Source organism: Tympanuchus pallidicinctus, unplaced genomic scaffold, assembly GCF_026119805.1.
Source record: "Tympanuchus pallidicinctus isolate F22 unplaced genomic scaffold, pur_lepc_1.0 scaffold4, whole genome shotgun sequence".
In the NCBI taxonomy this organism is placed as follows: domain Eukaryota; kingdom Metazoa; phylum Chordata; class Aves; order Galliformes; family Phasianidae; genus Tympanuchus; species Tympanuchus pallidicinctus.
The window spans coordinates 49,422,474-49,438,891 of record NW_026294758.1 but is presented as its reverse complement, the minus strand read 5'-3'; the positions used below and the strand labels follow the sequence as shown (position 1 = coordinate 49,438,891).

General features: G+C 39.9%; 1 protein-coding gene across 10 annotated transcripts in view; it reads right to left on the bottom strand.

Annotated features, from left to right (window-relative positions):
• ARHGEF28 (Rho guanine nucleotide exchange factor 28) overlaps window positions 1-16,418 on the bottom strand; it is a 138,788-nt gene that overhangs the window by 60,924 nt on the left and 61,446 nt on the right. For 8 of the 10 annotated variants that reach the window (XM_052701265.1, XM_052701258.1, XM_052701261.1 and 5 more), the window contains one exon: window positions 1,161-1,291. In XM_052701265.1, coding sequence (XP_052557225.1) covers window positions 1,161-1,291 — 131 coding nt within the window. Of the gene's footprint in view, window positions 1-1,160; window positions 1,292-9,258; window positions 9,598-16,418 lie in introns of those variants that run through there. The other 2 variants (XM_052701266.1, XM_052701268.1) reach the window with 1 other exon arrangement.

Below are 16,418 nucleotides of genomic sequence, written 5' to 3'. Positions count from 1 at the left end.
GTCAGATGCTGAATAATAATGATTTGTCACTCAGCCAGTGAAAATGACCTTCAAAAAGCACCCGGATACGCAAGCAAAAAGAAAGGAGTGAAGGAAGCCCTGGATTTTCAGACTGCTGCCTTCCTCCTCTCCAGCTCCACTTGAGATGTGTTTTCATCCTGATCATAACTATGTTTCTCATCATAAAATACAGAAGGAACTGCTGACATTTTTACAGCAGTCCATATTTCTACTCAGGTATTTCTGTGGTGCTGCACAAATGAGATGTGTGAAAGTAAATTTCTTCTCCTGGGGTTCATGCAGCTGCTCCTCCCTTCAAAGTTATTCCCTTTGGGCACTGTTCCCACTTCACAGCAGAGGGATTCCCTATGGCAGCTGCAGACAAGAGCAGCAGCTCTAGATGAGCAGCACTCAAAGGGAATATCACTCCAAACAGCAATTTAATGAGGTTGAATATGGCTATGCATTGAGCTGACAGAGGGCAATAAACCAAGCTGAAAGTCTCAAAGCAATACAGTCAGATAATATTTGCATTTCTGCTGCTCTCTCCTTACAGCAGAATATTGCTAAAACTAGGGGTCGTGCATAGGCATGAACAGACCTTGCTGTCTGCTCACTGCTAGGTCATTATTTTGTGAAACTCTCAGTAATGCTAAGTGTATTTTGAGTATGAAGTCCTCCAGCTGAAACTTCTATCTCAGCTGTAACAAAGACCTGGGCCTTCAGTGTATGCAGTACTTCTGTTTCAGGCAGATAAAGCTTTCTTCTAATATTTCAACCTTATCATTTCTTATTCCTACATTCAAGATTTTAACCAGAGAAAGTCCACAGAACATAACAAATACATCAGTTCAAACATCATGAAAGCCACAGCTGCATGCCATCAAAATGTTGCAGCTTTTTAACTGCACACAATGACTAAGGTTGGACTAGTCCCTCTTCCCCAAGTTATGATACTTAAATGTGATCACAGAGATGGATTTCAGGTGCAGTATGATGATCTACAACACAAATTGGTCTGGACACAATCTCCAGTGCTGCTGATGAATGAGAAGCACAAACCCTCGGTCAGGAGCACCAGAGGCACAATGTTCCTTATCAACCAAAGGACACTGACTTCACCTTTTCACCTTTACCTTGAAGTCCAAACATAAACTTACTTGGTCTACTAGCATGCAGTTTGCATAGACTTCATCACTTCCATTCAGCATAGTAGAAAGTCTAGCTGCAGCAAAGAAAGTAGGTGGAGTTTTCAGCTTCTTAAAAATATCAAGGGTAGAATGTCTCTGTGCTGAAAAAAAGAAAATGTGGAAAAAGGTAATTATTTCTCAAACCATTTTCTTCTCTTATTTATATATTGTCATAAAAAATGTAAAAGTCTAACTATTAATCACAAAATCTTAAAATTTGAGAAATATCTTCATCGCTTGTTGTGGTTTAACCTGACAGGTAGATCAGCACCACTCAGTCATTTACTCACACCCCACCACCCCACTGGGATAGGAAGGAAAATCAATAAGGAGGAAAAAAAAAAATATCAAAGGATGAGATAACAGACAGTTTAGTAGGATAAAAAAAGGAACGTAATAATACTAATGGAATGTACATAACAAGTAATGCACAACAGAATTGCTCAGCATCTGATGAATAGAAGCAAAGCCAGCCTCTAAACAGAAGCTGCTCCCCCAAGCAGTTTTATTGTTGAGTGTGATGCCACATGGTCAGCATGATCCCTGTGGTCAGTTTGGGTCAGAAGTCCAGGTTCCAACACCTCGCATCTCCTTGAGTCCCCCCATTGCTTGTCGGCAGAGCACTGTGAGAAGCTGAAAAGGGAATCCTTGATTGAGGCTGAATCACTGCTCAGCCTCAACTAAAATATCACTTTGTGATCAACATGTTCTCATTCCATATTCAAAACACAGCACCACATAAACTACTAGGAAGAAATATAATCCAGCCAAGAAAATGACAGGCCTCTCAAAAATGTGCAGTTTCTTAATTGCTTAACATTTGGTAAATGTTCCTATAATCCAATAGTTGGGAAAAAAAAAATCGTAAAAGTTACCATAGAATGATTAAATGATAAATTAAAAATAAGTGTTCCTGTAACTTGGCAAGTAAAACCTTCTATTTTCCGACTAAGCTAGAACTTTGTACATGTCTGTGGCTGCAGAATTTTAACTACAGTAAACAGAACAAGATTTATGGGTTGGAATGAGACTGGCTAACATACTAATTATCTAATTTCTGATATATTATAATGAACAGAACACAGGTAATCTGCAGTCAAGTAATGACTTTCCTTAGGCATTCTGCTTACTGGAAGCAGTAAAATAAAATACTACTCCTAAATCAGTAATGTACATAATGATTTCTAAAACAAAAAGCAAAAAAAAAAAGCAATAAAATTGTAAGAAGAATAAAAATAAAATGGTATCAATAATGCCTTTGCAGAATGACAGCCACCAATCAAGATTTGATCTCTGAACATGATGCTGAAATGTTAAGACATCATTTTAACAGCAGCAGGGGTTTGGAGTTCCCTTCAATCACCTACAATTTTGTGATTTTGTGATTAACAGACATTCAGGATTTAGTTTTCAGTAGTGTGCTCCTGACTGCAGATATTACAGAAAGCTGCATGAGCTGACTGTTTCATGGCTCTGAGCAGCAGCAAACCTAACTAAGTGCCACAGACATCATCAGTCTGTCCTGTGGGCACATTTCTCTTCACACTGCTTCTGATTATGAAGAGCATACGCTAATTTAGCACTTGAACCAGTAGCAAAGGCCTCCTAACATTTTCTGATTGTAGAAGGAGCAAAGCTTCACAAAGGGAAATCAATACAAGTCTAATTTTGTGAAAACACACTGCTAAAAAATAATTCAAGTTTTAACAATTTAACTTTTTTTACGTTAAGATGCTGTAAGTCAAGTATTTCCCTTGGAAGTGAACTGAGATTAGCATAAGAATAATGTGATAAAAAATAATTGTCATACTCTGCACAATAACCAAAAATCAAAACTCTCAAAAAACTTAATTCCAGCTTGACTGTTATTGAAAATTATGCAACAATTCCTTCTTAGTCTGCGTCAAGTACAATTTATTTTCTGCAAAGGTGGAAAGTAGAAGATTAGAAACTACATTTGCCAAGACCTGGTATATTTATCCCTTAAAAAAAAAAAAAAAGCTCAGACTGCTGCCAAAACCACAATTCTGTACCATAGCTTTTCTTTAATTTTAAGATCCTATCTCATAAAGCCCAAGAACAGTAAGCTCCATATTTATAGAAAACCAGAAATTCCCATTTAAAAATGGCCTACTATGAATTATTTGGTTTCTAGTATTGGCAAGCCTTATGGGATCTGATACCATTAAAAACATCCTTATACTTCTCATTTCTCCTCTTCCCTCCTTCAGGACTTCAAACATGATTTTAGTGACTGATATTTTGAGATGTGCTAGAGTTACAAACCATTTCCTTATGTCTGCCAAGATCTCAAAGCATTATATAATGCTTATATAATGTTTATAAACAGTATAAACTATTGTTATCTACAGCAGTTAAAATCAAATGGAAATGTGATTTAGCAAAGCAGGCAGCGCTTTCTTGTGACGAGCAAAGTTTTTTGAGTGCAGGTCTTAAACTATCAACCACTAAAGAAAAGCATGCCAGGCTCTACGTCCAACCTGAGCACCCACTGCTTTCTGGACAATGCTGCCTCAGTACCAGCCTGCTGGGCACAGATAGCAAAGGCCACAGTCAGCTTGGTGCTCAGCTGAAGAAGCATCCCCTGAATCAGCCCAGGACTAAAAACGCCACAGTGCAAACCCCAGGCAGCTCCTCTGGGGACAGCCTCCTGGCTCCATGCACAGTCCTTGCTTCCAGGGTCTCTGCAGCCAGCTAATGGACCATGCTGTGACTTACACATCTTGGGCCAGAAGCAACAAAAACCCCCTACCATGTTGTACTGGTGCTTATATAGCAGTTTTTAACACCGAATTTTGCACAACTTCCTATACTAGAGTAACAACCTGAGTAAGATTTTCTGCAGGAAGCTTGCTGCAAATACCATGATATATTAACCAGAATATGCTATCTTCAGTACTTCCAGTCAGTAATCTTTATGGATTATTGCTGTAGTATGACCTATACTTTTTGGGTGATGCACCAGTCAGTCCGCTGTTAAAGGTGAGATCTGCAAACAATCACTTTTGGGTTTGAAAAGTGAAATCACAGGGTTTGAAGTGAAAAGACAAAAGACAGAGGGCTACTTTGGGCTCCGTGACACAGTATGATCCCCTTGCACCTCCTTACCTGCACCTTCCTTGATTTCAAATATGCACGAAGAGCCAACTACATCACAGTAATTTTGTAACAGGAAAGGTATTTCAAAACTCTGTTGAATGCAGGGGACAGCATTATTAATTACACATTGACTCTGCTAGTAACTTATTTCTACTGGAAAGACCAGCTTCGTTTATAAATAAATGAAATTGTAGCAAAAGCCCACATCACACTCTGAATGCCTGCAACGCTGCTAACCAACTCCAGCCTACCTAAAGAGCAGGCATGAGTCACCAGTAATCTCTCAGGGACCACTACCTATCTTCCACCAATTTAAATGGCAGCAGGTAGTAGTACCCCATTGCACTAGGTGCCATTATCAATACCCAGCAAGGTTATGAGTAAATCTATTTTCAAAGGCAATGTCTCAGAAGCCTCCCGTACCCATTCAGTATGGTTACTCTCATTGCAGATGAAAACTCCAGTAAAGTGAATGGACAGGCAGATAAGACTTCGGCATCTCTTTGAACAGTGAATGTGTCCCAAAGAGTTCTAGCTCTGAATGGCAATGGACTTCAAGGAGTTTGGTAATGGACTTCAGGGTGATTGGTGAGGAAAACATATGACACAAAAGCATTCACTCCGCTGTTGGCTAGTGAAGAACCTAACAAGCACAGTGCCCTTCAAGTACTGGAAGGCTGCAATGAGATTTCTCCAGAGATTTCCTCTGAGCTAAACAAGCCCAATTCTCTCAACCTTTTTTCATCAAAGAGGTGTTCCAACCCTCTGGCCATCTTTGTGGCCTTCCTCTGGACCTGCTCCAGAGGACCCACATGCTTCCTGTACCAGCAACCCAGGCCTGGACGCAGTACTCCAGGGGCCTCACAAGAGCCGAGTAGAGGGAGATAATCAATTCCCTCTCCCTGCTGGCCATTCCTTTTTAATGCAACCCAGGATACTGTTGGGTTTCTGGGCTGCAAGAGTACACTGCTGGCTCACATCCAGCTTTTTTGTCCATCAGGACCCTCAGGTCCTTCTCAGCAGGGCTCCTCTCAATGAGTTCTTCTCCCAGTCTGTACACGTACCTGGGATTGCCTTGACCCAAGTACAAAATGTTGTACTTGGCTTGTTGTGAACCTCATTATATTTTGTACTTCACAACAATATTATAATATAATATTATAATTATATATATAATTATATTATTATATATATTTCATGATCCCACTTTTTAAGTCTGTCCTGGTCCCTCTAGATGGCATCTCTTCCTTCCACTGTGTCTACTGCACCACTGAGCATGGTGTCATCAGCAAACTTGCTGAGAGTACACTCAATCACATTGTCTATGTCATTGCTAAAGATGCTGAAGAGCACTGATCCCAAGGTGGACCCCTGCGGAATGCCATTTGTGATCCACTTCCACCTGGACTTAGAGCCAGTGACAACAACTACCTGGCTCACAACCCATGCAATCAATACTTAATTCACCTAATAGCCCAGCCTTCAAACCTGTATCTCTCCAATATAGATAACGATGTGGTCTGGAACCATGTTAATGGCACTGCATAAGTCCAGATAGACAACATCAGCTGCCCTTCCTTTGCCTACCCTCCATCCATCCCTCCACCATAGAAAGCCGAAGTTATTCAGCTGTCATCAGTTATTCAGCTGTACATTTTACCAGGCAAAAAAGTCATAAAAATTCATTAATTTTAGAAAACACATGATCACCACAGCAATAATTTAAAACAGGCTTTGAATTGGCATGCAAGGATGTATAGCCTTAAATGAACTGTTCTGGAAAACCACATGAACATAATACTGATTTTTCCCACAAAAATCCACACTCAGATTTTCAGAGAGAGCACACAGCAAAGAAGAAGCAAAGTACAGCAGTGTGACCAAGGTGAGAGCCAGGAAAGAAATTATGAATTCCCTCCTCTAGATACTGTGAATAGTTTTCAGACAGCTCATCGCATTTACCCCCAGCAATCCTAACACAGGTTAATGTGTAACTGGAAATAACAGTGCTATGGAGTCAGAAAATAAAAGCAGAAAACGCATGGGTCACACATGACTATGGAAATGCTCCTCTCGTTCCAGAGGTAGTCATATGAATTTGGGAAATAAAGTCCACAAATTCCTAGCTAGGCACTGACAGAAACAATAAGTACATCTGCAGATGTGATTTGATTATTTTCAACAAAGAATCCTCATTCTTAGCTTGGGAGTCTTAGCATGCATTCAGATAGTACAACTATTCCTAAGAGTAAAATAAAGCAAGTATGTAATAGCATTACACAGTGGGTAAAGCAAGGTACTTTGAGGTGCCAACGTCACAGAGTTGTCACAATGAATGTTCGTATGCCTCAATCTCTGGTGTGGAAACTCAGGCATTGTGTTTCCTATACAATTCATGGAGACACTCGGGGAGCTGTATGCTAGAAATTATATCCAAGATGTTCAAGATGTGCTCCTAATGTAGCCACTAAGAAACACAGAGGATAAAGGCACATATTAATCATTACCTCCGATCTTTGTCACTTAAACCTGGACTGGGAAAAAGCATCCCCATCCAACATAGGATACACAGCTTCAAACTCCCTCCCCGAAGCTGACAGTAAATGACTGAGTAAATAGGCAAAAATAAGTTGGTGTCTCATTTTATGTAACGCAGCAATGCATAAAGTACTTTTTCAAAATACAAGATGTTTACTTTCAGTTCCCATTTCAGCCTGAGAGAACTCAGCACATTATCTCCCAAATCTCAGAACAGTGGAATGGATTCATAAGGAACAGGCACTTTCTGCACCTCTGAGGTTGTTAAAGCCTGTCATTATGTTCTTCAAGTCATTATGTTCTGAGAAATTAAGGCTTACAGATACATCTGAGGGGAGGGGAGAAGAGATCCCTTTCACGACCATTTCAAATTAAGTAACAAATAATTGTAAGGGTATTTCAGCACGGAAGAAAGCTTAGATCTCAATCACTAAAGAGAAAGCCATGTTCATATTCTCTGCTGAGCTCAAGTAACCTTTAATCATACCCACACACAGTCTGAGCAGGAGGGAGAGAGCCTGCAATGTGGGAGGCAGATACCCAAGGTGGGCAACCAGCACCAGGAGTTCAAGGCAGGGGCTGCACCCCACAGTTGCCCCAAAAACCAGAAGGTATCCAAGCAAGGACAAAACCTGAAGTTGGGGTGAGAAACTAAAAACTGGAAAGCACAACGTTCTTCTTAGGACTTTCCCACTGGAGGTCTGCACAAATTTCCCATTTCTCAGGAGGAGCAACTCCAGACCATTCTGAGGGTTTAGGGGGTGAAGGTGAAACACCCAATACATGTATATAAGGAAGTCCTCAAGACTTGGAGTGGGGAGGAAGAATCTCACACTACCTCCAGCCAGCTCTATGTCTTGTTCGCTGAGATCAGAACTCCCTTCTACTCAAAGGAGACACAGCTCCATGCCCCACACAGCCATATGAAAACATGCCACACTCTGGGAAGGAAACTACCAACACATCCTTCCTAAGGCAAAGTGGGGACAGATCACAAGCCCGCCATCCCCTTGCAGAGGTGCTTCAGGTCCCACCCCATGGGCACTTGGGATTTCCACTCTCTAAGCACAAACTGGAATTTATCACTGACACACACTCCTGCACCCAGAGCATCTTCTCATTTCAGCAATCCCACACGGATACCCATCTGGGCACACGAAAGACATGTGTTGGTGTGCTACTAATAGGGGTAGGAACCAAGATATAACATAGAACATGTGAACAGAAGATGTGTATGCCACGCTATATAACAGGTAAGTACACAAAAATAGTAACACTAAGGTAAAATAAGGTGCTAAGGTAAAATAAAGAACAATCATAACCATGGGTGCACAGCTACAACATTTACAGATAAAACAAGTCCTCATGCAAGACACAAACACTGCACAACACGCAACCCTTTGCACCTTTATAAATTGTGTACAAATCCATGCACACCATAGAAATTCCTCTGCACTCGGGAAAAAAAACTGACTTCCCTATGAAGAAAAAGTCTGTAAATGCTGTACATTTTGTACATGTTTTTTGCTCTAAAAGATAAGGTCAAAGTCTGAGCCTGTGTAAACAACACCATTCTCTTGGCTCACTGACTTTAATGACACTGATGGATTTTGTTTCTCTTATTTGTTCTTTTCACTTTCTGAAGTTATTTTCCTTTCCTTCTCTGAAATACACACAAAAAAGCAATTTTACTGAAGGAATTATAAATTAACATTTTACTCCGTTCCTTCACTTCTAAACACAGGAAAAAATATCTGTCTTCATTAACACTTTCAGTGCTAATTCTTCCTTACATAAATTTGTTGCCCAGAGCCTTTCAACCTCCTTAAAACTGCCTGTATCGTATTGGCAACACTTAGAATGCTTAACTCATAGAAGCTTTTCTACCAAAGACAATAACTAATTGCACCAGGATTTTTGCAAAGAGGGTGACTGACCCTGAAATCTTTTTCTTCTACAGAAAGCAAGACTTTCATCTTCACCCTGATCAGATTTCTGTATATAATTAAAAAGGTTTCCTGTTAGCTGTTGAGACATATTTGAGTTACAAAATTCCCTTAAATGAAAACAACTGTAACTAGCAGAGCTATCTGCAGCTGCTACAACACCCTTCTGCAAACTGGAAGCATCAAACTGTTTAGTGAAAGCAACATATATAGTCCAAAGAAACTTTGAGAGAGTATAGAAATAAAAACAATTTTAATGAACTGTACAGAATTTGGAGGAAACACTTCTTACCTAACAAATTCCAGTATCATTATTTACAAAAGTGTTACAGTGAGGTAGACTTCTGATAAGAAGAAAATCTACCTCATTATAGCTGTTGATAGCCACCTGCACAAAACCAGAGGCTGAAAAACAGGCGGAATTTGAAAGCAGAAGTTATTTAAAAGAAGACAGTTTTTTCTACCTTGTTTAGATGCCCTTCTTCGAATCCGCATCTTAGGTAGGGAAGGCCAAGAGTAATTAAAAGGTGAATCAGAGTCTGAGTCCATTATTTTTGCTCAATAAGCAGCAAGCAGATTCTCAAAGTTGCACTCTGCTGTTCTCAATAGCAAGTCTAAGAGTGATGTAAAATAAAGGAACAGACAAAGAAGGATCAAATTGCCCACTAAACACAGGGGAGGGAGAAGCTGTAAATGTTTGCTCTCTTCAAGCGTCCAGGCATGTGGACAGATCAGGCTGCAAATATTAAGGCAGAAGCAAGGAGGCTAAAGTATGAGAGCTTTTTGAGTAGAGCTGTTGCATCGTGGTCCAGAGCTATTTGAGAGGTCATTGTGTGCCAATGAATCATTAACTCACCTTTCCATTTTGATGTAAATGAAAACAATAAGAGCTGAGTAAGGAATGAGAAAATATGTCTCAAAAGTAAACAAACCAGTGCAAGCTTTTTCAAAGCTTTGTTTCCACGTTAAATCGGGGATTTTCAAAAACTCTCAAACTGAAGATGGGCAAAATGCTGGAAGTGAAGGAGCCAAAGATTAACAGAAAGCTAAGAACTCTAATCTACGTGCTGGACCCCACATTACTGCAAGCAATGCCTCCCCTCACAGTGTTTATGACTTTGGCAGACCTTGGGATGCTGCAGCTGGAAAGCAGCAATAACCCACTCAAAAGCCTGTTGCTCCCATCTTTCTAGCTCAAATGAGTGTAAAGCTAAGTGCTATATAGAAAGATTACAGTGTCATTAGGGGAGTTCTCTTTCCAATAATATTTAGTCTGAATAGTATTTTCTGCTTTACACAATCACTGTGTTAGACTGTGAATCATAAGGATTTTGTAAAGCTGGCACCCTTACAGTGCTGGTCTCACCTCATAGCAATGCACAATACAGCTAGTGACTAATTTACAACAAATCCTCCATTCTTACAGTCTCCCTGAACAACTTGTAGGCAATTAGTATTCAGTAGGAACTCATTATCCCTTCCCCCAACATCTTTGCACTACACAAACTACATTTTTTAAATAGGCTCAAATGCACTATACAAGACCTAAAGCAAAAATAACATATCCAGTCTTTCTTAACCAGCTCCACTAAACATTTCCTTTAGTTACTGCACAATGCATGCGCTTTTGTGCTCCACATAAAAGAGGAGAGGGAATGTGAATCAACTTAAATATCAGTTTTTGGAAGATTATGACATTTGAGCTTGTTAACATTCCTTACTTCACTTCAATTATTTTTCAGGCTGCTGAGGTCTGCAGCCACTTTTTTTAGTATATTTCAAGTGATTCCACAATCCACACTGCAGTTGGAGATAACGTATGTGCTGAAAGAAGATCGTATGATTCAAATGCAAATTTAATTCAAAACCTATTATAAAAGTATCTGTCAGATTTTCAGGGACAAAATAATCATTACACAAACACTTTATATGAAGTACACAAATTGCACAAAGCACAGTTGAAACAGATCATTGTTCTGCCATTCCCTTAACTGAAGTCCTGCCAGCTTTGTTAGGCCTGGAAAGAATAATTTGCCCCAGACGCTCAAAGCCTTAGACTTTCACTTTAAAAATTAGACCCTCCCATAGACTTTGTTTGATTTATACATATAATTAACAGACCTAGGGAATCACAGCAGACAATCCATGACTGGGAATACATAGAGGATATAAATCCGTGTTTTGAGCATCCACTTTAATATATGTTGGCTCCCTGGAATACCAGCTTGGAGCTTTCCTGATGAGTCCCTAGGGTGCACGGGAATGTAGGGATGGATCTACTCCTTCACACCTGCACTCTGCAGCCTCTGCCTACCACCAGCTGCAGCCACACATTAAGAAAAAAGGGAAGGACACAGCATATTTGCTGGATAACTTGTTTGCTTAGAAAATGTCTTCCTGGCTACTTCATCACTAAGGATTTCCCCTGTCCACATCAGTTCTCCCTAACCAAGCTTGTTCATTCTTTCACCAGGCATGTTTAATGCCAACCCGAATAAAAACCTCAGTTCCAGACATGTACTCGGGGCAGCACTCTGTGTGAGAACTGGGATTTACATTCAAAGAGCACTGTATGCTTTACACTGGCTTTAAAATTCCTCACCTTTCAACTTTGGCAATCACTCTTATGTCCATGAAAAATGTTAACTTTTTCTCTACGCAGGCCAACTGTCTTTTTTCACTTACACAATCAAGAAAAATACATTTGTTCACTTCCACTGGCCTTTCTGCACTTCAAATTAGTCCAGGGAGGGATAAGCAGAACTGAACAAAACTCTCACCATTTGGAAATGCAGCTGATGTGTTTAATGGCATTAAAATATTTTACATGCCAAGGCATTTATTCTTCTGAATGGTCTCTGTTTGTTGCAATAAAGTTTCCACTGGCTATTCAGCTATGCCCTGCTTTTAAATTAGCAGCTTTACTTTAGAACTTCCTAACACGAATGAGTAATTGAGACCTGCTAAGTAATTTTTAAACATCAACCTTATTACATAACATGTGAAGAATCCAGCTGTTAAAGTTCTGCAGTGACAAAGACTTGATTACTTACTCCTGCTTCATATTCTCTCTTGAACAGGTCTTACATGCTTCTTATAATCTTCTGTGAATAGGATCTTATATGTGAATTTGTCAATGGCATTTTAAAAGTGCAGATAAACTATCAACATTAACCCCTATTTCTGAAGGGTTAATTGAATACCACTCACATTATGTGTGTTGTTGAGCCTCAAGAAAGATTTTTTTTTCCTGGCCCACAGAGTTCCTCTATGCAGTCATTAAAGACCTCACGATGCTTTTTGCCATAAAGAAGGGCTTTGCCTTATAGTCTACAGATAAAAATATTTTTCTTCCTATTCTTGCACTTTTGCGGGATGATCCAATCTATGTCTCACCTGCCACTCATCATTTCCAAAGTGGCAGCATTTCAGTGGTGGTATTTGCATGCAGCTGGCACAGAGATCTGGCAGCTTTCTAGATGGAAAATATTAACCTCATCATTCTTTAAAAATGTTTTCAATTATGTATACCAAGGTATAGATGGGAAGATAAAGAACAAATGCTTTTTGTGCACATTACCTAAGGCTAATGCTTTTGATAAATACTAATGTAACGTTCTAAATTCTTTCACCCAAAGCTAGCCAAAACACACCCGCATGATATAAATGTTTTTCAGAGACATTACAGTCTATTGCATATTGTCTGACCACTCCATCAGCTCACAGCAAGATGGAAGGAAGTACTGGAATGTCAGTACTACCCGCAGTTTGCATGGAACAGCACCCTGACTGCTTCAGAGCATGCAGAGCTTCATGGCACAGTACTGTGTGGCCTGTTCTGAAATACTGCTAAATCAGGCCCATGGCTAGAATTTCACTCCAGCAGGACAGACAGAGAAAACCCCTTTGAGTTAGGTTCCCCCTTTGCAGATGGAAAGCAGATCTGCATGTGATGGAGAACAGACCTACACTGTGTGGAAAGCAGAGCTATGCAGGGCTAACAAGTCCAGAAACAAATGCTGACCATCTCCAACCTTGATAGGGATAATAAGAATGGCTTGTACAGGCTTTGTCAGAAATCCACTGTCATCTGTTCTAGACATTATTCCCCAATATTAAAGAATGAAGTTGGTTTCCTTCAGCTTGATTCTGCCCCAGGACTAACATGGCCTGCAATCATTTTCAAAAACTGGAGAAGGCTCTAACAAGGAAAGATACCATACAAAGAGCTATGTGCTCCTCAATAGCAACTTGTACGATCAGCAGGCATGTGTGGCTTTACTACTGTCACTTCCATGACAACATCATCGCCACACATTACCATTCCACCTGGGCAAAACATTTTCACTGCCTGACAGGAGACTTCATTACTGTATTGAAAATTCAGCAGATGCAGATAAAAGTGACTGAAAGTATAACGCTACCAGCCAGATCCCATGCACTCCAACCAAAATGCTCTTTCCACCTGCCCAAAGCAATTACAGGGTGATTTTGCAGGTTGCTTTCAGCAACAGCATCACAGTTCAAACAGGCCAGCTTGTCACACAAGTTTTACCACCTTCCAAACACTTTGGTCTTCCATATGAAACTTTAGACTAGATCTGCTGGAAAACTTTGTCACATCTCTGTTGCTTCCCCCTCTCCCTTTCCCAAACCATCAATAAATACACTGGAAAACACAAAAACATTGTCGAGATCCTTAAGATCTTGACATATGGACTCCTCAGCTTGCTTTTTACTATTTTTCTTACTGTTTGGTGATTCATGCATTTAGTTTACAGAACTGTCTTTTTCAGTGTATTTACTTCCTTATTCTGTGCACAAGAAAAAGAGATCTGTGAAGGCTGGTCACAGGCAGTACAGCAGCTTGGAATACATATTTCTCAGCAGTAGATTCCAAAAGGTACAGGCAGGCATTCAGTGGCTACCATCACTGTCCAAAGTTTGATAGTATTTGATCAATCCCATCTCTGTCGTTAGCATGATGTTCAAGCTCCCTGTCCCATCTCACTTGTGAGTAGAATGGAGCCAGGAAGACCACAGGAGAGAAAGAGGGACCGGTGACCTTCCTGCACTGCAGACATCCCACTGCAATTACATTTCATGCTACAAGGGTAGTGGTTTCAAAAGAATGAAAAAGCATTAGTATTTAACATCTCAGAGTCTCTTCCTCTCATCACCAGTTTACAGAAAAGCATACCCCTGGTTGAAGGCAAACTCGTCAAAGCTGTTATAAGACTAAATGGTCCTGAACCCTCAGTCCCCTCATCTATCACTCGCATCTTTTCTGAGTGTTCTTCACTTTTCTATTCAAGCACCTAGTAACAAAACCTACCCAATACAGAGGTCCCTTTTCTGCAATGAGCATCTCCTACCAGTGATATGTCTATCATGACATCAGAAATATCAATGGAAAATAAAATAAATGTGGAACTATACATTTGGATTGATTTTTCATTGTCTTATTTCTTTCACTGTGCAATTTCTTGGACACTAGTATAAACCAACAGAGTAGGTTTACACAGTCCTTGCTTGGTTAGAGCAGAACTCTTGGCTTGCCTCTAAAAAGGTTGTTGTACATAGATACATAAGTTCACTGAAGGATTCAAGTCATGGCAGGCTACTGAAGAAGCAGAGCCAGTTTGCGTGCACTGCATTTAGGATTGCTTCAAGCTAGATTGCCAGTCAGAGCACTTTAATGCTCCATTGCATTTACTTCCACATGGACGAATAATTTTACTAACCCCAGACAGCACACACAGAAGCACAGAGTTATTAACCATCCAGACTGAAAGGAGAACATGCCATCTAAACTTACATCTTACTCATAAACTGTACACTAAAGATACACTTTTAATTAGTATGTGAACTATGAAATAAATTTTTATGATTGTTCTATATTTTTTTTTCTCTGACAGTAGGCTGACAGCCGCAACTAGAATAATCATGACAAGCACAACATTTTCCTGTTAAAAACACCATGCTTTTGATATTCAGTGAAAGCTGCATTGCTCTACAAAGACCTATTACCAATACTTATCTTTTGTTTGAAAAGCACTGTTCTTAAGTGGTGATAGTTAAATGTTGCTTCTTGGCTAAATTAAAGTAGCAATTAACCTTTAAAAATTTAAAATAACCAGGTTTGCAAAAACTATACTGCAAAATCTGTGGAGAACACCCAAGACACTGGGATGAAGAAGTGCTCACTCTACCCAGCTAAGGCAAAGCACCACCTCTACCCAACTCTGAGTCCAGTTCCAAAGAATCCCTGGACAAATACACTGCCTTTGTCCCAAAAGTTGCATGTCAGCCAGTACTGTACTGCTGCTATGGTTTCACAGTGCTCCTCAGAATCAGAGTTTTCTGAAGTCTAGCTCATGACTCACTCATGCTTTCTCCATTTTTTTTTAAACCAGTACCATTCACCTGATGTGGTTTAGGATAATGATTTCAGTGAAGGGTAACAAGCTCATTAATATACTTTCATGCGACAGCGGTCAGTATGCCCTGACTTGTGAAACAATCACTAATCAGTTCCAACAAAGCACATAAAGAGATACTTTGACTGAATGTTCTTCTTGTCCATATCTACTCACACCAAAAGGGCAGCTAGGATGTACAGTCAAATGTGGACAAAAAAGCCCATTGCTGTTTGTCTCACACCATGATGAAAAGGTCCCCTGAGTTTATTTGCAAAAATTTGAGAATTAAGGGCTAGAGTCAACAGAAATCTCCTCCTGGTTTCTGCTGCACGGAGCACTGCACAAGCCCAGGTAACACAGAGAATGCACATGACCATACATGAAAGCATACCAAAGTTTGAATTGGACCTTGCTCACAATGAAGTTTCGCCAGTGACTTGGTTGTTGAGTCTACAATTATGCTGGCAGGCTGTGCTGCCAAAAAGGTCAGTAAAGACTCGTTCCATTTAAATTCAGTTTTCCATGTTTCAGGAAAGATTTCAGTGGCAGAGCTGATTCTCAAGGAGGAAAAAAGTTGAAAGTGTGGTCATCTGTGCATTTTCAAGACTACAACTGTTCTCTTCAAAATGCATTTCTGGAATTTATTTCAAATTTGAAGATTTGAATTAGATATATCCCAGATTGTTTATTTGCATTAGCATGAAATGAGTCTGGGCAGAAGACAGGCGAAAGAGCTTATTTAAACATCAGGAAAAAAAAAAGCCTCTTTTTGAAGGATTATTTTGTTGAGCAAATTTGTTTTCGATTTTAGGCAGAGAGGACGAGTTCTGGGAAGCCAGACAGCACATGTTTGTAGTTTGTTCATTTTTCTTTCTGTCTTCCTTCTGAGGTTAACTTGAATTACAATGTCTCAGAAAGTCAAGAGTGGAGGAAACTCAAAGAAATAAGAGCAAGCTTGTTTCAACATTTAATGCTGCTTCTTCCAGATTTCTCCACAGCTTATTAATTAAGCTTACTTCAGGCTCACATCCCAGGAAGACTTTACTTCCCACAACTTCTGAAGTCTCAACTATTCAGCTATCTTCAGTGTTCAAGTTCAAACAAGCAGGAAAATGCTTTATCTACTGAAATAAACAAGAACCAACCACATCTTGCTGAAAGGTTGTTTCTGAAGGAGTACCAGCCCCAAGTTAAGCCTCTCT